The sequence below is a fragment of the Lissotriton vulgaris genome, chromosome 7, assembly GCF_964263255.1.
Source record: "Lissotriton vulgaris chromosome 7, aLisVul1.2, whole genome shotgun sequence".
NCBI lineage: Eukaryota > Metazoa > Chordata > Amphibia > Caudata > Salamandridae > Lissotriton > Lissotriton vulgaris.
The window spans coordinates 1,411,829,088-1,411,844,943 of NC_141695.1; the positions used below are offsets into that span (position 1 = coordinate 1,411,829,088).

The window sequence follows — 15,856 nt, forward strand, 5'->3', positions numbered from 1 at the left end:
GAGCCCGAGTATCATACGCCCGAGATCTGCAAAAGTCGAGGTCTGTAGACCAGACGGGACATATACGGAAACCAGCGAAACAGTCCTCCCCTCCAACCTCCCTGTGATTGCAGCGTAACACCCCCTGTCATCCAGGGCCACGTTGTCTATTTCCAAAGGGAGGGAGTTCTTGACAAGGATCCCACGCCCCTAGAGCCAGTAGTGAACCCAGAGTGTGCATCCAGACGATATCCTCGCCGGTTCATGGCATGGCAAGTGTTTCCAATCAAGTTTGTCTCCTGCAACAATATAACATTAGGGGAGAGGTGCCTCAACAGTTGCAATGCTACACCCCACTTAATCCTATCCCCCAACCCATTGACATTCCAACACAGCAGTTTCAATCCACTACCCCCCATCCCAGCAGCAAATGCAGAATCCACCCCATGGCGAACACAGTGCCCAGACAGAAGAATCGACGTTGCCTTGAGAAGAAATAAAACAAACACCCCCTACCACCCCCCAACATGCTCCCTTTACAACACCCCCCACCCTGCTCCCCTGCGTTAAACTCAAAAACCTCCCCAACTTGCAGTGTGCCTGTTGCCCTAACATTAACTAGTCTACGAAAAGAAACCCAGGGGAGGAAAGAGTTCCACTCCCCCGCCACCCTCAGGTATGCAGCCATAAGTAACATAAGTATGAAAGATATCAGACCAAGCTTTATGGTATGTTAAATGTTCGGAAATCAGGAACCACATTGTCATTCTTGCTCGGCACGCCACCCTCCGCTCCACCCGAGTGTTCCGTCTGATCGCTCCGCTTTGGCAAAGTGTCCAACCAGTCACTCACGTTCTCAGGGCGGTCAAAGAAAAACGTCTGGTCCTCATATTCGACACGGAGCCTGGTTGGAAACAGCATCACATATTTCAGGCCCATGTCTCTCAAGCGTCGCTTCACCCCCTGAAACCCCATCCTCTGTCTCTGAACGAACTGGGTGAAGTCCGGGTAGAAGCTCACCATTGAGTTTTCGAACTTCACTGGGCCACCCACCCACGATGCCTGCAGGATAGCGTCTCTGTCTCTGAAGTTGAAAATCCTGGCAATAATCGGCCTCGGAGGGGCACCCGGCTTCGGCTTCCCACCCGGTACCCGGTGCGCACGTTCCACGGCAAAGAATTTACTTAGGCCTCTGGGGGCGAAATGATTTAAAATGAGGTCTTCCACAAGTAGATCTGCAGCAGAATTGTCCGATTTTTCAGGGACCCCAATAATACGTACATTATTACGTCTGGCCCTGTTTTCAAACTCCTCAAGTCGACGAGCCATAAGATCATTGGAGGATAGCAAGTTGCCGACCTCCGTCTGTAAGTCGGACACATCGGTCGTAAGGCTGGAGGTCTTTAGATCTAAAGATTTGACCTTCCCATTCATTTTCGAAAGGTCCGCTCTAATCAAATTGACGTCAATGGCTACGGTGTCGAGCTTAAGGGCGAGAGCCTCATATTGCTGGCCGATGGAGGTCTTGATACCAGCAATGGCGCCCATGACATCCTGCAGGGTCAACTCAATCGACGCAGCCGGGTCCTCCCTTACCTCCTCCAGAGTCTTACTCGTAGCACCGGGGGACTCCTTAGGCTGGGTATACCGATCCATGACGTTTGTTTGAGTTGCTCCCCCCCCGGAGAGGCGTCTTGGTTTTCCGCTTCTCAGTATCGGGCCTGCCCGCCATGTTGGGCAAAGTGCCCCCGAGGGGCCTGTGGGACCTGGTGAGAATGGCCCTTCGCTGTCGACCCACCGGAATCCTCAGAAGCAGGTGCCAGGAGCTGTGGCCTAGCGCACAAACGCCCGAGACCGTTGGCACGCAGTAAATCCACAGAGTTCAGCTAGACCTCGGGCAACCAAATAGATCTCGAGACAGGACCGGGCCAATGACCGAAAGCGAAACCGAAAGCTAACTCCAGGAAGCAGGCTGTGCCCAGTGGGCCGTTGTTGTTCAACTACTGCCTGGGCATCCTTGCGACTCGAACCCCAGGCTTCGCCTTGGGGTGGGCCTCGAAAGTTCAGGATGTCGTAGTAGAGGTTCCCGATGTCGGATTCAATTTTTGAAAACAACTATTCCATCAGCTGGACTTCATCTCCAATAACCCGTCTTCGTAATCAGGATATCGTTCAGGATTTATGCGGAGGGCGGCGAGGGTCTCGGGAGCCCTGTGCTCACGCGGCCATCTCGGATGCGCGAAGCTCCTCCTCCCAGTAAGGAATTTTAAGTCACTATCTTCACAGATCTAGCCATGTCTCAGAGAATAGAGACTCAACCTCCTGGTGGAGGAGAGGCCCAATGATGTTGCCATTGACGACCTTTACGCCAGTGGTAAAAGCATAACACTGAGGAAAGTGGTCAGTGAGGGTCTTATTGTTATCATTACCCAATGAAAAGCCTAATGATCACCGAGAATGGTGTGGGTGTATTCCTTAATATTACCTTTAAATATAGCATCGGAAGCAGAGTGCATCTATCGTAAAGACACTTCTACCTCACTCCTTTTATTTTTTTGTTGATAGTATGTGGCTAGCTGGGAACTGCGAGGGTGGTCTAAGTTAAGGTTTTCCTGTGACCATCAATGAGCAGCAGATCTCTTTATAAAGTACTTCTATGTATTTCTAATTTGTTGGTAGAGCAGTTAGATTTAGTGGACTGATAAGGGTATCATAAGTGAGGCCTGTAGCATATCTGCTAATATTTAGTACAGGAGAAACATGTAACAAAGGGTATTATTAAGAACCCAGTATTTGGTTTTCTGGCTAACTAGTTACGTGAAGCCCAGCAACATTCATGAAGGGATCGAAATATAAAAATTAGTGTCTATTGACTAGCAAATAATTGTAATGTCACCTATGAATATTTTATTATATTGTCAGGCTTGAACACCTCTCAGCCAACTATTTGCCTTGATTTTTTTATACTCACATATGTTTTTTACTTCACTTTGACTTCACTGTGTGATCACTGGAGATCTGAGAACCACTACCGCAAGCTCTTGTATAGAGGTTACCCTAAGATCATAGTCCGTGATGCATACAAAAGGGCTAGATACTACGAAAGAGACAGCATGTTTGAGCCGAAACATAGACAGATGGCAGACAAATTGGTATGTGCTACTCAACATTCCAACTATGATCATTAGATCAGACAAACCATCAACTCTCAATGGCATATTCTCAATATCAACAGTGAAGAGACTAAACTGCCATGACCGACCTTTGCATTCATGCACAATAAAAATCTATGTCACTTGTTGGTCAACACCAAGATTAATGGAAGAGACACTTTCATTCAAAAATCTATTGATGGGACACAACCGATAAAGGGCAATCACAAATGTGGCTCTTGCTACGCTTGTGAGGATGCAATTCTGTCAGATGCTATCATTGTTGGCAAAAAAAACATTAAATTGAGAGGCATGACCAACTGCAGAACTTCAGACATAGTTAATCTCATTTTATGCCCATGTGGATTTAGATATGTGGGTAAAACTGGACAAGAATGTAGAACAAGAATAGGTGAGCACAAATCCCACATCCATGATCAAAGAACTAAAGCTCCCCTTGTCCAGCATTGGCTCTTGAAAAGATACCTAGATAAATACCTTCAATGGACCATAAGGGAAAAAACTCACCCTCTCGAAGGAAGGGACAACACCATATATTGTTAAAAAAAGAGAGTTTTTGGGATATACTTTCTAAATTCAGAGAAGAGAGGCCTTAATGAAACCATACCATGGGAACTTGCACTTTGATGCAGCTACTTGTTCTTTGGCTGCTCTTGTTTTCTATCCTAGTTGTGCCCCTGATCGAGAAGCCATGTTTATTAGGCTCACGTAGTTTTTTAGTTGGAGGTGTATATGCTTGCTTCTTGGGGCACACAGACTCATTTGTCACCTACTGATGACTCATCTTCTCCTTCTTTTCATGTATAATCTGGGCTCAGCTACATGCGCACCCGACACAATGGCTTCGGCCACCACAGATTTCAGTTCCTTGTATCACCCCATTCCTTGTGGTCAAGTCAAGTCAAGTCAAGTCAATTTTTATTGTATAAAATGATTAAAAATTATTACAAAATACATTTTGTAAAAATTAAAAACACATGTGTAACTATTAATTATTAGAGTCTGTTGGCCACATGAAGAATAAAATGACATATATTTCAGTTTGGTGCTATAATTCCCTGTTCGGCTTGCTGTAGGAGAGATTGTGCTTTCATCATATATTTAACCCCCCTGCAAGCCAACATAGGAGATGATCCATCTAGCCATTGAATTACTGCTTGCCTACATGTCCGAATGTTCAATTTGTTAAAAATGTCCTTTAGATGACGTCTCCTCAAATCCTTAAGCGCCAGGCAAGCACATAATAAGTGAGTTAATGATTCACTTTGATATCCACATAGACGACAATGAGGGTCAATGTGACAATTTTGCCAGGATGGTAACAAATCCTTTGAAAACTGTAGGCCTAATCAAATGTTTTATATATCTTTGTTTTAGGAACCTATTAAAGTGACTTTCCAGATACGTCTGTGGCTTTATCCCGGAATATGAGTTTATCACGGTCCACCCGTGTCGTCGTTTTGCGGTACTTATTTTATCTTTCAGATAGGATTCCCATTTGACCGCGTTGTTTGCGATTTTGTCAAAGGTATTTCTATCTGGCATTAAGTCCCAAGTTTCTTCAATTCCTATAAAGATCAACGATTGGGACAAAAAATCTCCCCAACTGTTTGGCACGTGTTGTTTCTGCTGGGTGGCGATTTCTTCCCAACACAGGTTGTCCAGTGAGCCTTTTTCTGATGTACGTATTTTATGGCAGAGTTTCACAAAGGGTCCCATGCTGCAAAACTTCTGGTTCAGCAGGCCAAATTCTAGACGGACCTGCGTTGTAAGCTATTTAACAGCTCGCTTCTTTGCCACACCAGGTGACCAATGCATATGACAAAGTGGGTAGGGATTGTGCTTTTATCACTTTCAGCAGATGTGTGTAGTTTGGGCAGCTTAGTTTTTTTTGTAATTGCCGGTATGCGTAGATCAAGGACTGTGCTTTTGCTTTTAGATCTGTTTTGTGTTCTTTGGTCATTTGGCCTCGCCCCAGTTTCAGACCTAGGTACTTATATGATGTTTCCTCTTTTATTGGGGTGCTATTTGCGTACCATTTGTATGTTGGCTTTTTCAGACCCACGATGCGGACCACTTTGGTTTTGTCTTGATTTAGTTCCAAGCATTCGTTTTCCAAATAAGTTACCAAGTTGTTAATCATCCTTTGCAGGCCTATTGGCGTTTGACTCAAAACGACAATGTCATCCGCATACTGCAGGAAGGGGATTGGGATTTTTGACAGGTAGGGTGGATGGCCTTCCCCGACCTCCATGTGACTGACGATGTCTGCCATATAAAGGTTGAATAAACTTGGTGCCAGTACGCAGCCTTGTTTCAGGCCCTGTTGTGTTGTAATTTCGGCCGTGACACTGCAACCGTCTCCCAATTTAACTCGAGACCAGGTGTTACTATACAAGCTTATAATTGCCTCCAGTAGTTTCTTCGGGAGGCCCCATGATCTTAGTTTTCCCCATAATCGGGTTCTGTTCACCCTGTCGAAGGCTGCTCGCAGGTCTATAAAACAAGCGTACAGTCTTGTCTTCCTTTTTTCTGCTTTTTCTTTCAACAGAGCCAGGGTTATCAAGTTTGTTAGTGTACCGGTTCTTGGCCGGAAACCCGTTTGGAACATTGGTATTATATTCGTGTTTTCCATCCAGTCTTGAAGGTGTGATAGTAAGCATGACCCATATAGTTTTGCCTCCACATCCATCAGCGAAATCAGCCTGTAGTTCCCAGGCTCATTGTGATCACCTTGTTTGAAAATGGGGTGAATTATGCTCCCGTTCCAGGATCTGGGCAGTTTTTTCTGGTTGTAAATTGCATTAAAAAGTGGTGTTAAATATTATGCCCAGAATTCAGGCTAGTGTTTGAAAATGGAGTTTGGAAGCCCGTTGAGACCCGCTGCCCCCTCTTTTTTCAGGCGATTTATTATTGTTTTTAGCTGGTCTGTTGTTACTACAGTGTCGGACACTGTGTCCACTAATTTTTCTGATTTACTAGCGAGAGAGTTTTCAGTTTTCTTTATGTTCCAATTTTCACTAACCCCCAGTTAGCTTCGGAGTTTCTTCTGGTGGACTGTTTCCTGTTCCTAAGATAGTACCCGCATATTCGGAGTTTCTAGTGCATGTTTTACAATCTGATTTGAATTGCCGGTTTTGTCCATCCGCCCTGTCGATAAACATGTTTTTGACATGCTGGATCCACTCTCCTCTCCAATGCCTGTCTCCTGTCTTAGGGTATTACCCTTTGTCAATTTGTTGATGATACCCCAAAATGTTCAGGCGTTTTTGTGTTTCCCGGCAATTAGTAGTTTAATCCAGATTTCATCTTGGTATGATGTTTTTGCGCTAACTCAGCATGGTCTTGTATCTTTTCCGCATGGCTTTCAATTTCAACTTGTCTGGTTTTATTCCACTTTTTATTATTAATACCTGCTTCCGGACTTCTCGTGCGATTTTCCTTTTTTCCTCTCTCAAGGTAATATTATACCAAGGCTTTTTCCCAGTATTGATTCTTCTCGCATTCTGATTTGTGGTTGGGGGGCTTCTTGTTACGACTTCACATAGACATTCCCATGTTTTTATTGGGTTTTCTTTTTCTTCCGGTGTTAGTCTGAGCAGGTCATTTTTGAGTTTATCCATTGTTGGTTTTATGTCCTTTCCTCCCCATTTCAGTTTACGCAGATTGAATTTTTCAGTATACTGACTAACGGTGTTTTGTTTTTCCGTCTTACTGACCAGCATTTTTATTTTGGTAATTAGTGGAAGATGATCACTTTCCACGCATTGCCCCACCGAAAATGAGCTCACCATCGATATCAAACTTTTGCTCATTATTGTGAAGTCTATTGTTGACTTCCGGTTGCCGCTTACAAAGGTTATAGGTATGCCACTGTCCCCATTATCATTCTTGTTCAGGATAAAAAGGCCCAGTTCTCCGAGAGCTTGAATTATTTTGTCATCTTTTGTTAGATTGCTATTAAAATCTCCTGCGATAATCATGGAATATGACTCATGGGTGTTTTGCAATGCCCTGATCAAAGTTAGTAATGTTATCAATTTTTCATTTTTCTCTTTCTTTTCCGGGTGTACATAAACATTAATCACTAATAGGTTACAAATAAATGAATCTGGGTCCAACTTCACCGTAAGTTTTATTGCTTGTATCCAGTTCGCCCCAGTGTCTACTTCTTCTGCTTGCCATCTGTATTGTTGGGCGATGTATGTTGATAAGCCTCCTCTCGGGTGTCCAAATTTTGAGAATTTTTCAGCGAGAACGTGAAACTCAATATAGCTCGGGATGGAAGTTTGGCACAGGTTCCAGGTTTCTTGTAGCAATATTAGGTCATGCTGTTCCAAGAAGTTTGCGGTTTCATGGTCGTGCCCCATACTATTAAAACCATGAACATTCCAGGAGCAGAGGCTGATCATATGTGGGTTTGTATCAATTGAATCCTTTTGGTTATCGTTTACTAAAAAAAAGGCTTCTTCTCCACCTTTCTCACATATATCTCATTCTACCAATGGGCTACATGAGCTATGGACATCTTTTGATTCCTTCCAGCCATACCTTCAAAATGCTAGTATTGATTGTAGGACACAGCTATGTTTTCTGGGACAAAAGGTATGCTGAACACAAAAGTATTGACAAAGACCTAGGTTTATAAAATGTGGACAATAAATGGTGTGCACAGAGAGGATTAAAGTGGCACCAATTGTTGCCTTTGGTTAAACCCTCTTTGCATCTCCAACACCCTGACCTCATAATTGTGCACTGTGGTGGCAATGACCTAGGCACATTGACTGGGGTAGGTCTGGAAATGCTCATGAAGGATACCTTTGCACAATTGATGTGACCTAGGCACATTGACTGGGGTAGGTCTGGAAATGCTCATGAAGGATACCTTTGCACAATTGATGTTTCTGCCTCAAACTGTCTTTGTATACTCCAATATATGCCAAAGACAGAAGTGGAAATGGTCAAATCAATTCTATCCACAGATTGAGAAAGCTAGGAAGAATGTCAATAAAGCTGTGTCGCAATACCTCAGAGATCATAGAATGGGGTCCACCTACAACAATCTACGTTTTGAAATGGATGACATATACAGAAGTGATGGAGTTCATTTCACAGATCAAGGAAACGGTTTTCCTCAACAACCTGAAGCTGTGCATCTGTACTTACATGTAGCTCTAACAAACTGATAATGAAAACAAGGGCTCTTTTAAGAGCCACCATGTAACTAAAAACCCAGCCGGGCCATTTTAGGCCCAGGGAACCGTATCTGTACACTGTTTGGGAACCGCGCAAGGTACCCCAATCCCCTGCACTCCCTGCCACCTCTCTGACTCCTGCGGCAGCAGGCATGCCTTTTGAACAAAGCCTGCTGCTCCATGCTGTTGTAATTTGACAGCGATTAGATTAAGCATTAGCAGAAGACATCTTAGTTCTGGCCGTTATCTTGACATTTAGCGGACTCCATTTTGTATTTGCGGCAGTCATTTTGTCTGCTACATGCTGCCTCGTGCCGACCATGTGCTTTGTCCTATCTTCCTGTCCACGGCTCTTGAAATCTGCCCGGCAACAAGTTATATTTAGCATCCCTCACTTTTGCGCATGTCAAGTAGGGTCCACATCTGTTAGTAATTAGTTCCAAATAGGAATGTGTTTGTCGACCCCCAAAACTGTTAGCTCCTCCCATTGATAGATTGTGCCTCTCGATATTACCTTATATGTACATAAACTGTGCTCTTGTGTTTGTACCGGCTTCTTTTGAGCCCCTGTGCGGGTATAAATAAACCATGCTTTCTTGGCTCGTGGTGCTACTTCTTGCAATACCGAAGGGTACTGTTTGAACCATAGCACCACCTCATGACGTGTAATAAATGTTACTTTTTCTATTCCAGTTTCTGTGCCAACTTCTTCCTATTGGTCTGAGGACTTTGTGCAGAGAAGGGCGAACCCCTTGCACTAGCGGGTCTAGATGAGGCCTGCTACTACAAAATTGGCGCCCGACACGTGGACCTCATCGGCGACTCGGATGCCCAAAGGACTGGTCACGACGAAGGATTGGGATCTCGCTACGGACGTGATCACTGCCAGAGGAGACCCGAGTCTTGTCATCCAAGGCATTTTTCCCTTCTTTCCGATCTGACCATCCAGGTGGCGCCGGTCTTCAACTGAGATCTCTTCTGTCGATTCGGTGTGCAGTGGCCATTTGGTCGAATTTAGAACTTGGCAGTTGTAACCTGGACACCCTATGATTGGTAAGGACCGTTTTACGGCACTTACTATGGGTTTGGATGCCCTTGTATGGTAAGGTAGTTTGAGGAACCCTTACTGTGGCATATTTGGTATTTGGTATTTGGTAAAGACTAGTCTTATTTGTATGAGTATTTGTATGATTTGATATATGTGTTATAACACATATAGGCAGGCAATGTGGAGATTTTTCTTCAGTGAGTCAAATTTGAACGGCGCAACGTAATAGAAGTACCTTAAGTGCCACTTGGTGTATAATACTGCATATTTTGCATTATTTTTGGCATGCCTGTTTTCAGCGCACTTCGAAGGATGTGCTGCTTTTGGAATGGGGCCCGACTTAGACTTGAAGACTCGCAACTGGCTCCCCCAGAGAGGACGCCTAATAGGGATATGTATATAAAATATGGCCTTTCTTCCATAATGTACAGCACATTATGGCACAGATATACCCGCAAGGATCCTGAGTTACGTTGGCCAATGCATGGGTCATTTGATATACGAAAGATCGAGTATGTGGAGCGATGTATGTTTGAGCGGAAGTCTAGACGTGATATGTTTGAATGCGTGCGTATGTGGGAGAAAGAAGTGCGTGAACGAGCGAAGCATGAGCAAGCCTTGATTGAGAAAGAACAGCAAAAGAATGTGTATGAGAAAGCGCTGGAGTTGAGAAAGAAAGAAGTGAAAGAGCTGAAAGAGAGAGAGGAGAAAGAACACAGATTGCAGGTATCTGGCCAATACCCTGTCCGACAACCTCTCTACCCTGTCCTTAATAAACCCCAAGATGATTTTTTGTTATTAGATCGACCTCCACCTCCGTATGCCGTTCTGTCCGCTCCGTCCGATGGTGGTGAGGATTCCGATTCAGAACAACGAAAGGCGCGGGACACCCGTTCTATGCTGTCCGCACAACATGCAGCCGATATCAGACAAGCTGCTCGTAAAGCATTACGTAGCACTGATCCTGCTTCCAATCTCTTAGCTAGTATACAGGGGTGGCCGGAAAGGGAGCAGATGTATTTCACTGAGACGTTTGCTGCCGAAGTTGTTGAATAATTTAGGAAATTCTCTCCAGATTTAGAACCTGATGATGTAGCAGCTGATTGTAAGAACATGCGTGATGGACTTTTTGTTTTTTCTCAGGTGGTTGACACGATTAGACAGTTGGTTAAATTACCAACTGAGGCGGTTCACTTGAAGGAGAAGAAAAAGCTCCTAGATGAAGCTGCGAGGAAATCTCAGACCGGAGAGTCGCAGTCTTCTATCTTCGGAACAGATAAGCTAATCGCGGTTCATATGAAGCCCATACGGGAAGCCGCGCCCTTGTATGTTCATCCTAAAGGAGCGGGTGACAATGATGATAAAAGTTCTGTTGATGAAAAAGGTTATTTTATTTATAATTGGGTTTATACTCCTTGGAATAGGGCAGATGCTTAAAGCAGCATTACCCGATCCACGTAAGAATCCAGCTGCCTTCTATGCGGAAGTTGAAGGCGCTATAAATTCCTGTACTATGACTTTGTGTGACATTGATTTATTTTTCGGGTTGAAATTACCACCGGATATGTGGAGGACCGTTCGCAGAATTAACGATCGTGCTACTTTTGGCGCGGAATGGAAAGAATTAGAACAAATGGATGTGGAGAGGGAACCCGCTCAAAAGCCACATAAGTTAATATTAGATCTCCCTGCAGCTATATTAACTAAGCTTAAACAGTTATTCCCCCTAAAAAGATAGATTGGACTGTTTTAGCATCGTGCAAACAAAAGGTAGATGAATATGTTTCTGATTTCTTTACGCGTTTTGAGGAAGCTTTTCACGATTTTAGCGGTCAGTCCTTGACAGATGATACAGGCAGACATCTTTTTTTCGATAAATATGTTACGAACTTGTTACCAGGGATAGCTAGCCGTTTAAAAGCCAGTGAAAGTTCTTGGACTACATCTTCTCCAGCATCTGTTTTAACAATGGCTCAGTATTATGAGCGTCAAGAATTAGAAGCGAAAGGCAATGAAGACAAGAAATCTAAAGATCTGAAAACAAAGGTTATGTTAGCTCAAGTTTATGGTCTGCCCTCTAGAGGTTATGATAGAGGCGGACGTGGATCTTTTAATCCCCCTATACTCGTTCGAATTTGTCTATTAATCAATGTGCGTATTGTAAGCAATTTGGCCACTGGATGGCCAATTGCCCAGTGTTGCGTGCTCAACAGGGTTCGCGAGGTCGGGGACAAATGAGAAATCGGTCTGGTTACTCAGGGCCTAGAGGAAATACAAATGATCGTGCTCGATTCGACACCAATGTACAAACACAGGATAGGTTTAACACTTTCGATAGACGAAATCAGTATCAAATGTCCGATTATGTGCAGCCTGACCTTTATGATTCTGTTCATGCATAGGATTGCCTAGGATGGGGTAAGGAATCAGTTGAAGTTCCAGTAGATCAGAAGGGTCCTTAAGTTACAGCACATGTTTTGGGTTCTACTGATCGGTTTCTGGTCGATACAGGAGCTACTCGTAGCGCTTTGTCTAAACAATTGTTTCCAAGGGCTCCCCTGTCTGGCGTAACTATTACTTCGATAGGTTTTGATGGAACACCTTCCCTTAGCCCGTTGTCACAACCACTTGCATTCCATGTCGATAAATTTAGTGCTCCAGGTCTGTTTTTGCTTTCTCCAAATACACCAGACAATATTGTGGGTCTCGACATGCTTAAGTATTTCAGAGCCACAATACGATGCTCTCCTGAAGGAGTGCGTGTCATTTTGAATGATAATCACTCTGTGCCTGAGAGAGCTTGTCTTGTTAAAGAGGATATTGCATTAACTTTACTCCCTGAAACTTTGTGGGCTACCTCAGACACTGATGTTGGCCAGATGGTTATCCTACCGGTACACGTTATTGTCAAGGAGGGAGCTGTGTTACCGCGTTTGCCTCAATACAGAATTTCACAGGAGGGTGAGGAAGCACTCACACGAATTGTACATGACCTTGTTCAAGTCGGGGTTGTTGAGGAAGTTCCATTTAATGTTTGTAACAGCCCGATTCTCCCAATTTTGAAAAAAGATTCTGATACTAGAGTTTGCAGGTTCATTATAGACCTTAGAGAGGTGAACAAGGTTGTAGTACCACAATACCCTGTGGTTTCTGATATTACTACACTCTTTACTTTGGTTCCTCCAACAGCAACCACATTCTCTGTTATAGACTTGAAGAATGCTTTCTTTTCGATCCCTATTCATCCTGATAGCCGATATCTGTTCTGTTTCACTTTGAATAATCGATCGTACAGATTTTGTAGTTCCTCAAGGCTATACCGAGAGTCCAAGTATTTACATTCAAGCATTGAAAAGAGAGCTTGATTCTTTTGCTTTGCCTGAAGGTGTGGCCCTCATACAATATGTCGATGACATCTTGTTGGCAGCCGATACCCCTGAACAATGTGAAAAATGCAGTTTGTCTTTGCTTTCCTTTCTTGCTTCACATCATCATAAAGTGTCAAGAAAGAAATTGCAATATTGTAGACCAAAGGTAACCGACTTAGGTCACCTCTTGTCTAAGGAGGGACGTGCATTGGCATCAGATCGCATACAAGCAATTTTAGATACACCAGTACCCTTGACACAGAAAGAAGTGCATGCATTTCTTGGTATTACCTCTTTTTGTAGGCAATGGATTTTGGGGTTTTCCTACATTGTTAAACCTTTGCTAGCACTTTTGACAAAAGACACTCCAATACCCCTTCCATGGACAAATGAATGTGAAACTGCTTTTCGGCAGTTACGACAAGCCCTTTGTTCAGCACCAGTGTTAGGTACACCAGATTATACGAAGCCTTTTACACTCTACGTGCATGAGAAAGATGGATGCGCGTTGTCAGTTTTAGTCCAGGCGATAAGCAACGTCCTTGTGCCTATTTTTCAGTAGTTCTTGATCCTGTTGCCCGAGCGTTGCCTGGGTGTTTTCGCTCAGTAGCAGCAACAGCTGTGTCAATACGACAGAGTGAAGGAATAGTTTTGTCATATAAGCTGTTAGTGTTGGTACCCCATGCTGTTGATGCCCTTTTAAATCAGACGAAGACGCAGCACTTAACTAGCGCTCGTTTGACAGGATATGAACTGACATTGCTAGCTCTTCATATTACATTAAATAGATGTGCAACTTTAAACCTATGGGGTGCTTGCCTCTGGGAAGGTGCTGGTCAGTGGTGGGGGCAAAAATACTATTCTAATGCCACAGGGTGCTTGCCTCAGGGAAGTTGCTGGTCACTGGTGGGTGGAAAAAATTACTATTCTAAAACCACAGGGTGCTACTCTCAGGGAGGTGCTGGTCAGTGTTGGGGGGGCAAAATTACTATTCTAACACCACGGGTTTTCCCTAAGGGAAGGTGCTGGTTAGTGGGGATGCAAAAATACTATTCTAACTCCACAGGTTGCTTGCCTCAAGGAAGGGGCTGGTCAGTGGTGGAGGGCAAAATTACTATTCTAACTCCACAGGGTGCATGCCTGAGGGAATATGCTGGTCAGTGGTGGAGGGCAAAATACTATTCTAACTATACAGGATGCTTGCCTCAGGAAAGGTGCTGGTCAGTGGTGGGGGAAAAATTACTATTCTAACATTATGGGGTGCTTGCCTCTGGGAAGGTGCTGGTCAGTGGTGGGGGCAGAAATAATATTCTAATGCCACAGGGTGCTTGCCTCAGGGAAGTTGCTGGTCACTGGTGGGCGGCAAAAATTACTATTCTAACACCACAGGGTGCTAGCCTCAGGGAGGTGCTTGTCAGTGTTGGGGGGGGGCACAATTACTATTCTAACACCACAGGGTTTCCCTAAGGGAAGGTACTGGTCAGTGGTGGGGAGCAAAAATACTATTCTAACTCCACACAGTGCTTGCCTCAGGGAAGGTGCTGGTCAGTTGCACTATGAAATTTTAGCCATTTAAAAAAAACACATAAAGTCCCTAAAAATGTTTTCACTGTTTAATTTATTTATCTGAGAAAAACATTGGGTTGAAAAACAATCCACAGGACAGGAAACCATCTTCCAAACAGTGGTTAAACAAACGGAAGGGGTATCACAGGTATACTTGTTCCAAATACTTATGTTGTAACCAAAACTAAGTAAAACATTTCTTCTAACCGAGCTGGAACTGAAATGAACAACAATCTGTTACAGAAATCCAATTTTAATTTGTCAAACCAAAGCAAAAGTGAGAATCTTTTATTAAAACAGCTGTTTAAAAATCCACTTTACATTTTAGATCAACCCAAACTCACACCAAAGAAAAAGAATTAAAACAGCTGAATCATTTCAAGAAAACAATCAAAATCTGCAAAAGAACAGACAAGAAAACCAAGCAAGTTTACTAAGGCGAGGCAAACTACATTTGCAATTAAAATGCCTATTTCTGTTTTCAATGGACCCAACTACAAACCATAGCAGACAGTCAAACCAAGGAAAAGTGAAAATCATGACAAAATATAATCAGCATGTTCCTAGTGTAGTCAATAGGCAACCTAAAACATTATTAACCAGTTTTTTTTACAGGTTGTAAACAATAAACCATGCCAAACTAGATAACCTTTTTACAGCAGCTATATAAATTAAAACTTGATTGCAGAAATGTCAACAAACAAAATTGTAAAAATAACAAGATTTTTTTTGCAGGCTAAAAATTATTTTAAAAAGCAATAACACAAAAACTCTTTTTCAATCCTCTTTTTCAGAAAACCCCATAATGGCATCAAGAAGACTAGCCAGCTATCTTATATCCCAAAGAGGAAATCGTCTTCTAAAATATGGTGGCTATCTTTATTGTAAGGAGAGACTAACTAGAGTCATTGGAGGAGTGTGCAATATTACTCATTCCATTGCACAGGCAGAGTGGTTACTCTTGGAGTTACTGTTAAAAGGACCACAGAGCATAACCACTCTGCCTCTGCAATGGAGATTGAGGTAAGAAAAAACATTAATCAAATGAAAGACCTTGCATGCTACTCCAATGAACACTGTGGCTCAGTTTTGAGGGAGGTATAACAAAAGATTCCTATGCATGTAGCTAGTTCTATGCCCACAATCCCTAATGTAAGAAGAATTATTCAAAGGAAAAAACAGGCAAGTAACCCTCAAGGTGTAACACCCAAAACATTCTCTGATTTTAACATTCCTCCTGAACTAAATGTCACTGTTACTAATGACATCTTTATATTGCACGACAACAAAAACCCTCAAAAGAGAATACTAATTTTTAGCACACCCCATAATCTTTTGAAATTGGAGAGTAGTGATATTTGGTTGATGGATGGGACATTTAAATCTGCACACCATCCATTCACTCAAATATACACTATTCATGCCTACATTCGTAACACTGTAGTTCCCTTAGTATACTGTTTACTCCCTGATAAACAATCCTCAACATATACTGAACTTTTATCAGTGGTAAAATCCAAAACTCAA

At 43.1% G+C, this 15,856-nt stretch overlaps 1 protein-coding gene across 1 annotated transcript in view; it reads left to right on the plus strand.

The window, feature by feature from the left end:
* LOC147705744 (uncharacterized) overlaps positions 1-14,692 on the plus strand; it is a 32,646-nt gene extending 17,954 nt beyond the window's left edge. Inside the window, exons 3-4 of the mRNA XM_086929554.1 lie at positions 10,539-10,779; positions 14,658-14,692. Of these exons, the coding sequence (XP_086785680.1) occupies positions 10,539-10,779; positions 14,658-14,692 (276 nt within the window). The remainder of the gene's footprint in view (positions 1-10,538; positions 10,780-14,657) is intronic.
* The last annotated feature ends 1,164 nt before the right edge of the window (positions 14,693-15,856 follow it).